Source organism: Meriones unguiculatus, chromosome 3 (assembly GCF_030254825.1).
Source record: "Meriones unguiculatus strain TT.TT164.6M chromosome 3, Bangor_MerUng_6.1, whole genome shotgun sequence".
In the NCBI taxonomy this organism is placed as follows: Eukaryota; Metazoa; Chordata; class Mammalia; order Rodentia; family Muridae; genus Meriones; species Meriones unguiculatus.
Genome location: NC_083351.1, coordinates 32,587,181 through 32,599,724, shown reverse-complemented (window position 1 = coordinate 32,599,724; position 12,544 = coordinate 32,587,181). Strand labels below are relative to the sequence as shown.

The 12,544-nt window shown below is 43.6% G+C and overlaps 1 protein-coding gene across 2 annotated transcripts in view; it reads left to right on the top strand.

The window, feature by feature from the left end:
* Positions 1 to 12,544, top strand: part of Tesk2 (testis associated actin remodelling kinase 2) — a 97,687-nt gene that overhangs the window by 83,292 nt on the left and 1,851 nt on the right. For both annotated transcript variants that reach the window (XM_021633405.2, XM_060379760.1), the window contains 6 exons: positions 2,784 to 2,930; positions 10,500 to 10,582; positions 10,981 to 11,065; positions 11,255 to 11,338; positions 11,521 to 11,607; positions 12,362 to 12,479. In XM_021633405.2, coding sequence (XP_021489080.1) covers positions 2,784 to 2,930; positions 10,500 to 10,582; positions 10,981 to 11,065; positions 11,255 to 11,338; positions 11,521 to 11,607; positions 12,362 to 12,479 — 604 coding nt within the window. The remainder of the gene's footprint in view (positions 1 to 2,783; positions 2,931 to 10,499; positions 10,583 to 10,980; positions 11,066 to 11,254; positions 11,339 to 11,520; positions 11,608 to 12,361; positions 12,480 to 12,544) is intronic.

Sequence of the window (12,544 nt, the reverse complement as noted above, 5' to 3'; positions counted from 1 at the left end):
TGGGTTGTGGAAAAAAAATAAATTGTATTTGTTTTCCCTTCCTGGGTCTCATTTGTACTTTTCTATCCCGCCTAGGAAGGCCAGAGTTTATTAGTCACTATGAATCCTCATCTTGTCTCATCTTTTCTTTGCTCTCTACCTTCTGGCCAGGTCTCTGGGTTAAGTTCTTCCCTTTCTCTCTTCCTCCCTTTCTTTTTAAACAGCATCCTTCTGTGTAGTCAGGTTGGCCTTAAATCTTGCCTTAAGCTCCCAAGTATTACAAGTATAGATGTGAGCCAGCACACCCAGCTAAGGTTGCTTTCTTGGGCATTGACACATATTTATAAATATGTATTTTTCTGAAGCAAAACCAACAGTCCTAGCATCACCAGGCCTTCAGAAAATACAAATACACATACAGTCTTAGTTTCTTCTGCCTTACATTCAGCCATGTGACTTGAGTGGTTCTGAAGACAAGCCTTCCATGTCATGTTTCTTTAGTTGTTTGACTCTCAAGATTATGGAATTTTGCCTACATGGTCGGTCAGATGTTAGTCTCATTGCTCCAATGTAGTTTGGAGTTTATAAGTTTGATTTCTTTTCAGCAGTGGATACCTCTATTGTGAACCTGGGCAGATTCACCTTAGAGTGAGAGGTCGTCATCGGTGCTAATGCTTTCCTTATACACTGTTGTAAGATTCCCAAGGTGGATTACAAGGTAGGGTTAAGCAGGTTAACAGGTTTCCTAGTGAGAGAGAGGAGGTGTATTTTTAGCCATCCCCCTCCTTGCCAAGCCTGCCCTATTTCATTTGGTGATGTGCTGCATGGTGCTGCCCCCAACTGGTTCTTTTTGGTACATGTTCTTTTCTGAGCACATCTGTGTGCTTTATTATAGTCTCATTTAAAACAGCAAATAAACAGAAAGATTGATAGATGGGAAAACTGAAGGACAGCCAACCTTACTAGTTTTTTCAAAATGAAATCCTTCATAGAAGGTATAACTGGACTAGAATGCAATTCAGATTGCTTGGCTGTTATACCATTATAACAGGGATAAAAGGTGTGCTCCACGCTCAGCTTATGTCCTAGCCTTTATAAGCTCAGTATCATTTTCTAAAAAGTATTAGGATACTCCTTTTATTTGTAGAATTTCTCCTTTTTTCTCCCTTGAAAAGAGGAAGGAGAGCCGGTTGTGGTGGCACCAGTCTATCATCCCAGCACTCAGGGAGGCAGAGGCAGGCAGTCTGTGGGTTCAGCCTGCTTTGCAAAGTGACTCCAGGACAGCCACAGCTACCAAGAGAAACACTGCCTTGGGGGGGGGGGAGAAGAAAAAAGAAAAGAGGACAGAGATAATGTATCCTGGAAGGGTTGAGTAAATTTATTTTTTAAAGATTTATTAATTCACATATTTTATGTATATGGGTGCTCCAACTTCATGTACAAAAAAGAGAAGGTATCAGATCACAGATGGTTGTGAGCTACCATCTGGTTGCTGGGAATTGAACTCAGAACCTCTGGAAGAGCAGTCAAGTACTCATAACTACTGAACTACCTCTCCAGCCCCCCACCCCTCTTTTTGAGATAAGGTCTCATGGTCAGGTGTCGGTGGACACACATGCCTTTAATCCCAGGACTTAGGAGGCATCAAGGCCAGCCTGGTCTACTGAGTAAGTTCTAGACCAGCCAAGGCTACACAGAGAAACTCTGTCTCAAAAAAACAAACAAAAAAAGATAAGGTCTCACTTTGTAGCAGGCTTAGAACTCACTGTGTAGGCCAAGCTGACCTTAAACTTATGGTAATCCTCTTGCTTCTGCTTTGTGGATGCTATGGTTATAGCTATAAGGCACTGTGCCTGGTATACAATGACTTTTTTTTTTTTAAGGTGTTTGGTGGGAGTAGGGAGCTAGAGGGAAGGTTTAGCAGTTAAGAGCACTTTCTGCTCTTGCAGAGGACCTAAGTTCAATTCCAGGTAACCCTGTGGGATAACTCATAGACACTGGTAACTCCAATTTCAAGGGATCTGATACCTTCTTCTGGATTCCTCAAGTACCCAACATATTTGGCATTACACTCATACAGACACACATGCATTTACATTAGTCTAAAAATGAATGTTGCCTGATGTTGTAGTACACAACTCTAATCCCGGTACCCAGGGGGCAAAGGCAGGTGGATCTCTATGAATTCAAGGACAGCCTGGTCTACAAACTGAGTTCCAGGCCATCTAAGACTACATAGTCTCAAACAAACAAAATTTTAAGAAATAAAATTAGAAAAGATCCAGGCATGGTGGTACATGCCTGTAATCCCAGCATTTGGGAGGTTAGAGGAAAGGAAGATGAGTTCAGAGTCATCCCTGCCTACATAGTGAGTTTGAGGTCAGCCTGTGCTACATGAAACACTATCTCAAAACAGTAAACGGCTGGAGTGATGGCTTGGTGTTTAAGAGCACTTTTTGTTCTTGCAGAGGATCTAGGTTTAGCTTCCAGTACCTATATGGTGGCTTCATTGGCTCTAACTCCAGTTCCAGGGGATCAGACACCCTCTTCTGGTCTCCATGAGCATCAGTCAGGCATGCATGTGGTACACATACATACACACATGCAAACATTCATACACATAAAATAAAAGTAAACATTTTTATATTTGATCTTAGCAAAAAGGCAGAAAAGCAACAAAATAAATCAATACTTAAAAAAAATAAAAGAACAAATGTAGTTTCTCGGTGTTTACTCTTCCGTGTTTTCACCACCAGCCTAAACATTTCTGAAAATGCTAACTGGGCTTTCCTTCTCTTCTGCAGTACATCAACTCTGGGAATCTGGAACAACTGCTAGACAGCAACCTGTATTTGCCCTGGACCGTGAGGGTGAAACTGGCCTATGACATAGCAGTGGGCCTCAGCTACCTTCACTTCAAAGGCATTTTCCATCGGGACCTCACATCGAAGGTAAGAGAGCTCCGCTTTCCTAGCTCTTGAGAAACACAGGGTTGAAAAACCAATTACTAAGGAACCTAGAAATATAGTGGTCGCTGTTCTAAATTTAACTTTTTCAGAGCAAAACCCAGTGTTTGTTATAGTTAATCTTTAGAAAGCTTCTGTGTGGCTAAGGGTATAGCTTAGTTGGGAGGGTTCTTGCTTACCATGCACAAAAATTTTATGCCCAGCACAGATAAAATTGGAGGATCAGAAGTTCAAGATCAGCTAGGCATGGTGGCGCACGCCTATAATCCTAGTAGTCTTTGAGGCAGAGGCAGGAGAATTGCTGTGAGTGCGAGGCCAGCCTGGTCTACAAAGTGAGTCTAGGACAGCACAGAGAAACTCTGTCTCAAAAGGGGGGGGGGGAGCTATTCTCAGCTACATGGTCAGTCCGAGTCTGGCTTGGGCTATAGATCCTCTCAAAAATTAGAAACCAAGCCAGCAAGGCTTGAGAGCCTTTGCGTTTGACTTCATTCTCCTGAAATGTGTGCTGCAGAAACACATGGAGAGTGGTGGAGCCCTATCAGTTTTCTCTCCCTCGCTCGGCCTCCAGGAAGCAGCTCTCAGCTAAGCTCCGTTTGGTGATAGTCAAGTGATTGCAAGTCTGGAGTGCTTGGTGGGCCGCCATGTACTGACCCATTTTCTATTGTATGATTGAGTTTCTGCCTTCCTGCCAGTTTTTCTTTGATGTTAGCTGGTCTCTGTAGTGTTGTTTTGTAGTCCAAATTGCTGTGTGACCAGGTTAGAAAAGAGTCTCTTTCAGAGAGAGTTGGCCTTGTTACAAAGCAGGAACCTAAGGGCTGAATGTGCTAGGATACTTCCATGACAAGGCCCCACCCCCCACCCCCCACAGATGTAGCCCTTGCTGTCCTGGAACTTGATCTGTAGACCAGAATAGCCTCAAAGGCAGAAATTCACCTGCCTCTGCCTCCCGAGTAGTGGGATTAAAGGTGTGCACAGCCCCCACTTGGCTCTATGACAAAGCTTTTAAATATTATTTGAGCTATTGGAAGACCTCTAAGGCCACCTAACATATGTAGTATGACATCTGCCCAAGAGCCAAATTAAAGTCTGCCAAGGTTTGTTAGAGAGTTTGTTTTGTTTTTTATTTTTTGTTGAGATAGCGTTTCTCTGTATAGCCTTGGCTGTCCTGGACTTGCACTGTACTTGAACTCATAGAGATCTGCCTGCCTCTGCCTCCCAAGTGCTGGGATTACAGGCGTGTGCCACTGTGCCCTGTTGCTTACTTTTATATGTATGAGTATTTGCCTACACATTGGCAGATGTATCCTGTACATGACTTACATGCAGAGACTAGAAGAAGGTATCACATCCTTAGAACTGGAGTTCCTGTCTATTGTAAGCTGGCATGTGGGTGCTGGGAAACAAACCTTGGTCCTCTCCAACAGCAACAAGTGCTCTTAACTGCTGAACCACCTCTCCAGTACCAGAGTTTAGGAGTTTCCTATAAATCCAATAATAGTTGTCACTTTATTCCCTGCCCCAACATACACACATGCACATACATCCATCTAGCCAGAATCACATCTTTTTGCCTTTCTAGTAAAAATATTGTTTCTTCTAAAACAGAAGAAATTTGCAACAAGTTATGCTCCATACATACATGCATATTTCTTATGCCTAGATTCATGGATAGAAAAGTAATAAAAAAGGGGAATTTCTAACCTATAGTTATATATGGTCTCATTGAGAAATAACTGTAGGAGCTGGGCACACGCCTTTAATCGCAGCACTCCAGAGGCAGAGGCAGGTGGGTCTCTTGAGTTTTGAGGCCTACATACTGAGTTCCAGGCCAGCTAGGGCTATACAGAGAAACCCTGTCGCAAAGAGAAAGACAGAGAGATAACTAAAGAACAATACAGTATTTAATAATTGAATATTCATTTGCATGCACTGTAAGCTTTTATCACAGGGGAAATCACTCCAAGCCAAGATAGATGGTAAGGCTTTCTGGAGGAAAACCTCCTCAGCAGTGCCCTTCCTGTACTCTAAAAATGCTTTGTTATTTCGATTGTTTTTTTTTTTTTAGCTTGTTATTATAAAAATGAATAAGCTCAGCTGGGCGCAGTGGTGCATACCTACTCAGGGAGTCAGTCACACATTTTAAAAAAATGGAATTTTAACAATTCCTTGTATAAGGAACATTGACTGGCTTTAAAAGGGCAGTCCTTATGTCTCTGCCTCCTGAGTAGTGGATTATAGCCACGTGCGACCAAACGCAACAGACCCCTGTTTCTAGGCTGTGTCTCCTTGGGTCTGGATTTTAAAGTGGTATTGAGGATACTTGGAAATGGTGAGATTAAATGACTTTTTAAGGTCTAGCGGTGGCATAGAATGTTGTCTAGAAGGAAACTCATTTATTCTTGTTTTGCAATGCTTGGAGTTGTATGTAGGGCTTTTTCATGATAGGCAAGTACTCTACCAAGGAGCTGTATCACTAGCCCTCCTTTTTTACATAACTGTGACTGACCTCAAATTTGTTGTACAGCCCAGGCTGGCCTCAAACCTAGCAATCCTGTCTCAGCCTCCTCAGTGCTAAAATTAAAAGGCTTGTGTCACTATGCCTAGCCCTGTTTGTTCTTTTGTTGGTGTTGTTTTATGATTTCTTTATTTTTTGTGCGTTGGTGTTTTGCCTGCATGTATGTTTTTGTGAGGTTATTGGATCCCCTGGAACTAGAGTTACAGACAGTTGTGAGCTGCCATGTGGGTGCTAGGAGTTGAACCTGGGTCCTCCGGAAAAGGAGCCGGTGCTTTTCTAAGGCATCTCTATGGCCTCTGTTCTGTTTGTTAACTCAACCACACAAAGACATACACACGTATACATAATTTCAATTAATAAATATATTTTAAAAGCACAAATGTATCAGAGGGGCAGACACAGAGATGGCTCTGTGGGTAAAGGTACTTGCTTCCAAGCTTGATGACCTGAGTTCTACCCATGTGGTGGAAGACACAGACTCCTGCCAAGGTGTCATTTTGACTTCTATGTTTCCTGTTGGTATGCCTATGCACACACGCATGCACAACTTAAAACGTTTCAGGGTGTGATGACTCATGTTTGTAATCTAATCCTGGCATTCAAGATGGCTGAGGAAAGGTGAGGCAGGAGGATCACAAGTTTAAGGTCAGCTTGAGCTACATAGGAGACACTGTCCCAAAACAGGAGTAGAGGAAGCTTGAGAGATGCAGGGAGTGGCAGTTAGGGCGCTTGGAGTTAATACTTTTTTTTTTTTCCTTCTGAGACAGGACCTCACTACTTAGCACTAGCTGTCCTGGAACTCACTGTATAGACTAGCCTCTAACTCACAGAAAGCCCCTGCCTCTGCGTACAAGCACTGAGCTTCAACGTGTATGCCACCCACGCCTCGGCAGAGCTTTTCTAAAACTGTAAATCAAACAGTAAACAGGGCATTAGACCAAGCCCTGGAGACAGAAGTCTGAGTTCTTGGTGAACCAGGAAGAGGGTAAGGGAAAGCAGTGATAGATGTGAGCTGCCAGTGCCTCACGGGCTGTAACCTATAGCTGGGGTTTAGATAATAGCTTGGCATAGGACCCATCTTTCCATAGACAAAGTCAGAGATCTGGAGTGCTGATCCAGCAGAACTTAGGGAGGAAAGAAAGCCAGACAAGCACAAGGACAGTCCTTGGAAGCTACCCAGTTCATTTCTCTGGGGACCAAGATTGATTGTGATGAAATAACAGCTTCCTTTTGCTCAGGAATAGTGTGAGCACGTAAAGATCAGAATAAGCAATTAATTTGTACGTGGTGTGCAATAAACAGGAGGTGACTTGGCCAGACTGGAAACAGAGAGGAGTAAGGACTGGGTTGGGTCACTAGGGCCTTGCTGGCCCCACAAATGTTTCTGTGAGCCAAGAATCCCTGCTCTCTCCTGCCGGTAGAGTGTAGGGCCTCCTGAGCCTGGAGTGTCAGGGCTATTTCCATTTCAGCTATTTGGGGGAGCTTGTTGCAGCTTTGGGTTATTTATAGGTCATTTGGGTTCATCCTTTCTGTAGAGATGGCAGCATTTGTTTAGTGCCCTTAGCTTCTCCCACAAACTAACTACTAAGGAAAGCTCAAAACAGAACCTGTTCCTGAAATGTTCTTCTGGACTGTCAAAGGCACAGAGGAACTCAGGGAGAGAAAGGGAGAGGTCAGGATTGCAAAGGTAGCTTGCATTAAAACTTAAAAGATAAAAACTTTTCATAGGTTAAAGGAATGTTTGGTGGGGCTAAGGATGTAGTTCAGTGGTAGAGCAGGTAGAGCACTCTCTGCATGTGTGAGCCCTGAGCTTAATCCCAGTAACACACATACCAAAAAGGAAAAAAAAACAACAACAACAACAACAAAAACCGTGTACACACACAAATGCATAGGTATCAGAAAATATTCCAAATGGAAAAAAAGAGAAAATATAAAAAAAAAATTTGAAGGCGTTTTTGAAGCTTTTTAAATCCAACTTGCATGTGACACGTTTGGGAAGGTGCATTGCATAGCAGTACCAGGAGCAGGGATGTGGAAAATAGGCCACAACATACTTTTGATGGGCAGATGCTGAAGATTGAACCAAGTCCCATGCAAGTTAGGTGCACATTGTACTGCTGAGATTTGATCCCATCCAGGTCACAGACTTCTCATGCCAGGGAGTTTAGTTGTGATCTTTTGTCAGTGAAAACTAGTATATGTGGGCTTCACTATTTGTCGGCTGCCCTTTTTTGGCAAGAACAGGGTTGGGACCTGGTAACTGTACATTGAGAAAACAGGGAAGCCAGTGGCTTGATAGTCTGTCCTTCTACACTACATTATAGTACGCTTTTTGTTTGTTTATGAGACAGGGTTTCTCAGTATAACAGCTCTGGCTATCCTGGAAGTTGCTGTTTGGACCAGGATGGTCTTGAATTCACAGAGGTCTGCCTGCCTCTGCCTCCTAAGTACTAGGACTAAAGGCATGCACCACTGCTGCCCAGCTGCCTTATAGTAAGCTTTAAGGGATAGGATTTTAGAGGGAGAGAAAAAAAATGAGGGGGGATTTCTATTTTGTTCACAGAAGTATCTTTGATAACTAAGCTCATGCTTAGTACTTGGAAAACCAAGGATATGGCCTGGAGAGATGATGGCTCAACATTTAAGAGTATGTACTGCTTCTGCAGAGGACCTGAGTTCGGTTCCTAGTACATACATCAGATGGTTTACAATCACCTGTGATTCCAGTTCCAAAGGGAGCAACACCATTTTCTGACCTTCATAGGCCCCTGATTCACACCTGCACTCACCCCTGCCCACATACACATAGTTAAAAATAAAATTATATATATATGTATGTATGTAGACAGGGTTTCTCTGTGTAGACTTGGCTGTCCTAGACTCTGTAGTCCAGGCTGGCCTCAAACTCACTGCGATCTACCTGCATATGCCTCCCCAAGTGCTGAGATTATAGACACCTCGCAATAAAATAAATTTTTGATAAAAGCCAGCAGTGGTACACCTTTTATCCTAGCTCCTGGGAGGTAGAGGTAAGTAGATCTCTGAGTTCAAGGCCAGCCTAGTCTACAGAGCAAGTTCCAGGACAGTTTTTGAAGAAAATTTTTTTTCAAAAATAAAGGATTACATTTGTGCTTTGGAAATTTAGCATTTGGGAAGTAGAGGCAGGAGGATCAAAGTCATCCTCAAATATGTAGTTCAAGTTCAAGTTCTAGACCAACCTGAACTCTATCAAAAAATAAGAAACAGGAGTCCAGGTCCAAAATAGTGGCTTTGGCCTGGCACACTGAAGTCAAAGTCAAGCAAATCTTTGTGAGCTGGAAGCCAGCCTCATCTACACTTCGAGTTCTAGGCCAACCAAGGCTACACAGTGAGGTGATGTCCTAAGTCAGGCCCATGGCACATGCCTGAAATCCCAGCACTAAGGGAGGCAGCAGCAAGTGGATCTCAGAGTTTAAGACCAGCCTGGTCTACAGAGTTAATCCAGGACAGCCAGGCCTACACAGAGAAACCCTGTCTCAAAAAACCAAACCAAACCAAAAAACACACAAGTAAACAAAAGTAATAGCCATGTCTGTGTCCTGGGTTTCTCAGCTGCTGGGGTCCCCACCCATATGAATTGGTGCCCACTGTGAGGAGTGTGGAAGTTCCCCATCTACTTTATCACATTGTCCTGCATGGGAATAAAAATGCTGCATGTTTTCCTCAGGTCACATTCCCTTAAGCATATGCTGATCAGAGTTGACTGCCTGCCTCCAGCTCTGTATCAGGACCAGCTTTTCCCCTGGGAAGATGGTGGCCATACTGTCTTTCATAACTGTCTTGAGAATAATCTGCTTCTGATATGCCATGAAATGAGTAAAAAGATTTTGTACCATGACTCACAAAGTGTATGGGATCTTAAATACACATTTTCGTTGCTCAAATGATGGCCGTTATAAACTGATGTTCCATCTCTTTCCTAGTGGGAGTAGGTAACTTATGTAAATATTTAGATAAAAACAAAAACTTGTGTTCAGAGCCTAAAATGAAACCAAAGGCAGTCACTCAAGATCCCAGGAGTGATTTGTCTCACTTGGCAGTTTTTTGTTGTTGTTATTTCCAATAGGGTTTATTAGTCAGGGTTCTCTAGAACAGTATTTCTTAATCTATGGGTCATGACCAATTTGGTAAACCTTTATCTCTAGAAATATTTATATTATAATTCATAACAGTAGCAAAATTACATAGTTATGAGGTAGCAACAAAAATAATTTTATGATTGGGGGGTCACCATATGATGAACTATATTAAGTGTTGCCATGTTAGAAAAATTGAGAACCACTGCTCTAGAGGAACAGAACTTACAGAATGAATAGGGGATTTATTGGGATGGCTTACAGGCTGTGTGTGGTCCAGCTAGTCTAGCAATGGCTGTCTACCAACGGAGGGTGCAGGAATCCAGTAGTTGTTCAGTCCACAAGGCTGGATGTCTCAGCTGGCCTTCGGTATATGCCAGAATCTCAAAGTAGGCTCCAATGCCAGTGATGGTGTAGACATGTCACTAAGTGAGATCAAGCAGGCAAAAAGAGCAAGTTTCCTTCTTCCCTGTCCCTGATAAAGGCTGCCAGCAGAAGGTGTGACCCAGATTAAAACTGGAATTTACCACCTCAAATATCTGGATTAAAAGTGGGTCTTCCCACTTTAAATGATTTAAGAAAAAAAATTTCTCACAGGTGTTTCCAGCCACTTGGGTTTTAGTTAATTCCAGATGTAGTCAAGCTGACAACCAAGAACAGCCATCACACAAGGTCTCATTATGTACCCTAGCTACCCTGGAATCTACTGCCTCCCCAGCACCTGTATTAAAGGCTTGTGCCATCACACCCAACCTTATTTGCTATATTAAAGCCCCTAGTCTTGACCCTGGGATCAGGCTAAGTGCGTCGTTTACCAAGAAACAGAGCAAGATACTCTGTAGGAAGATGTAAATGGTAACAATATGGCTGGCGAACCCCAACTTCCAAGTTACCTTATTTTCTCTGCTTCGGGAACCCTAGAACTGCCTGATAAAGAAAGATGAAAATGGTTACTCTGCAGTGGTAGCTGATTTTGGCTTGGCTGAGAAGATTCCTGATGCTGGGTGAGTAAGCCTAATACATCCTAAGCAATGGGTAAGTCAGCTTTCTTCCCAGAAGTCGGGAACTAGCCACAGCTCAGGCTCCCGAGTCTATACCCACCCTTGGGAGCAACAAAACCTCAACAGTCAAAAGATCTGGTTGTGTAATAGGCATTGTGGCACACTGTAATCCCCGTAGTTTCAAGGCAGAGGCAGAAGAATCACCACAAGCTTGAGCCCAGTAAGGGCTTTATGAGCCTCTGTCTCAACAACAAAGACTCAAGGTCTGGGGTGTGGCCCTGTTAGTGTAGTGCTTTCACCTCGAATGTACAAAGCCGTTACATAGTCCAGGCTACGAGAAAGCTTATTGTTTTGTTAATTCCCATTGTGCCAGGCGCTGGCAATGTTTCTTTACTTCACAGCGTAGGGGGTGAGAAGCTAGCTGTGGTGGGCTCACCTTTCTGGATGGCACCTGAGGTTCTCCGAGATGAGCCTTACAATGAGAAGGTAAGTCTGGAGATTTCAAGGCCTGATTATCCTTTGTGGCCCAGGTAACGATCTGTATCCTTCTTGCTAAATAAAGGGCAGTTACCTAGTGGGTGACCTGGACGTAGGGTGTTAAGAATGGGGGTGAGGCAGGGAAGATATCCCACTCCTCACTACACTGAGAAAAACTGCGGTCTGACTACCTACCAGGCAGATGTGTTCTCTTATGGTATCATCCTCTGCGAGATCATCGCCCGAATCCAAGCTGATCCAGACTATCTTCCTCGCACAGAGGTGAGCTGCTGGCATGGGACAAGCACAGGGATGGCTTGTTTGTGAAGTTTTATCCTCGGGTGGAGTTGCTGGTACTACTTTGTAGCTACTCCTGAGGCAGCTCCCAGCCTCCGAGTGTGTGTGAGATCAATGACTTACCTATTCGTGTTCCTTGTACACTTTCCCACCTTACTCATCCGCAGAATTTTGGGCTGGATTATGATGCTTTTCAGCACATGGTGGGAGACTGCCCCCCAGACTTTCTACAGCTCACCTTCAACTGCTGTAATGTGAGTGTCTTTTTTAAAAAATTAATTTATTTTTATTTTCTGTTCATTGTTGTTTGACCTGCATGTATGTTTGTATGAGTGTCAGATCTTGGAATTACAGACAATTGTGAGCTGCCATGTGGGTGCTGGAAATGAACCCAAGTACTCTGGAAGAGCATTTAGTGTTCTTAACCACCCACCGAGCCATCTCTGCAGCCCCAAATGTCTTTTTGTTTTTCAACACGGTTTCTCTTGACTGTTCTGGAACTGGCTGTGTAGACCAGGCTAGCCTCAAACTCTGAGATCCACCTGCCTTTGCCTCCCTGGTGCTGGGATTAAAGGTATGCACCACCATCCCTGGCTTGAGTGTTTTTAACGCAGGGCCTGGCTGAGTCCTTTTCATTTGTATAGGACTGTAGGGAAAGGCTACAAATTAGTCTTATAAGGGGCAAGGCATCATTTTCCCCAAATGTATGACACCAACCATATTTCCTACTCTGGTCTATATATGCTCTCCAGCGTGCCCTGGACCAAAGACAGAAAAAAACCGCTTTGTATTTTTCAGCTGTCAGCCTGCAGGGTAGACCCACAGCCCGAGAGCTGACCAAACTTTGTCAGGTTTTATTTGTTGGACTATAGCACCAGCCAATCCTAACACAAGAGAAAACTTAGTTACCCAACCTGAATCTTAAAAGATGCTGGAAACAGATTCACATTTCATCTTTGGGTTAAGAAGTGAAATGCAGGGCTCATGACTGGTATGAATGCCTTACAGATGGATCCTAAACTGCGCCCATCCTTTGAGGAGATTGGGAAGACCCTAGAGGAAATTATGAGCCGCCTACAGGAAGACGAGTTGGAGAGGGACAGGAAACTGCAGCCCACAGCTAAAGGTAAGAGAGCAGACCAGATACCCAAACCTTCCCCCAAAGGGCAAGACTGTGAGACATTCCCCTTT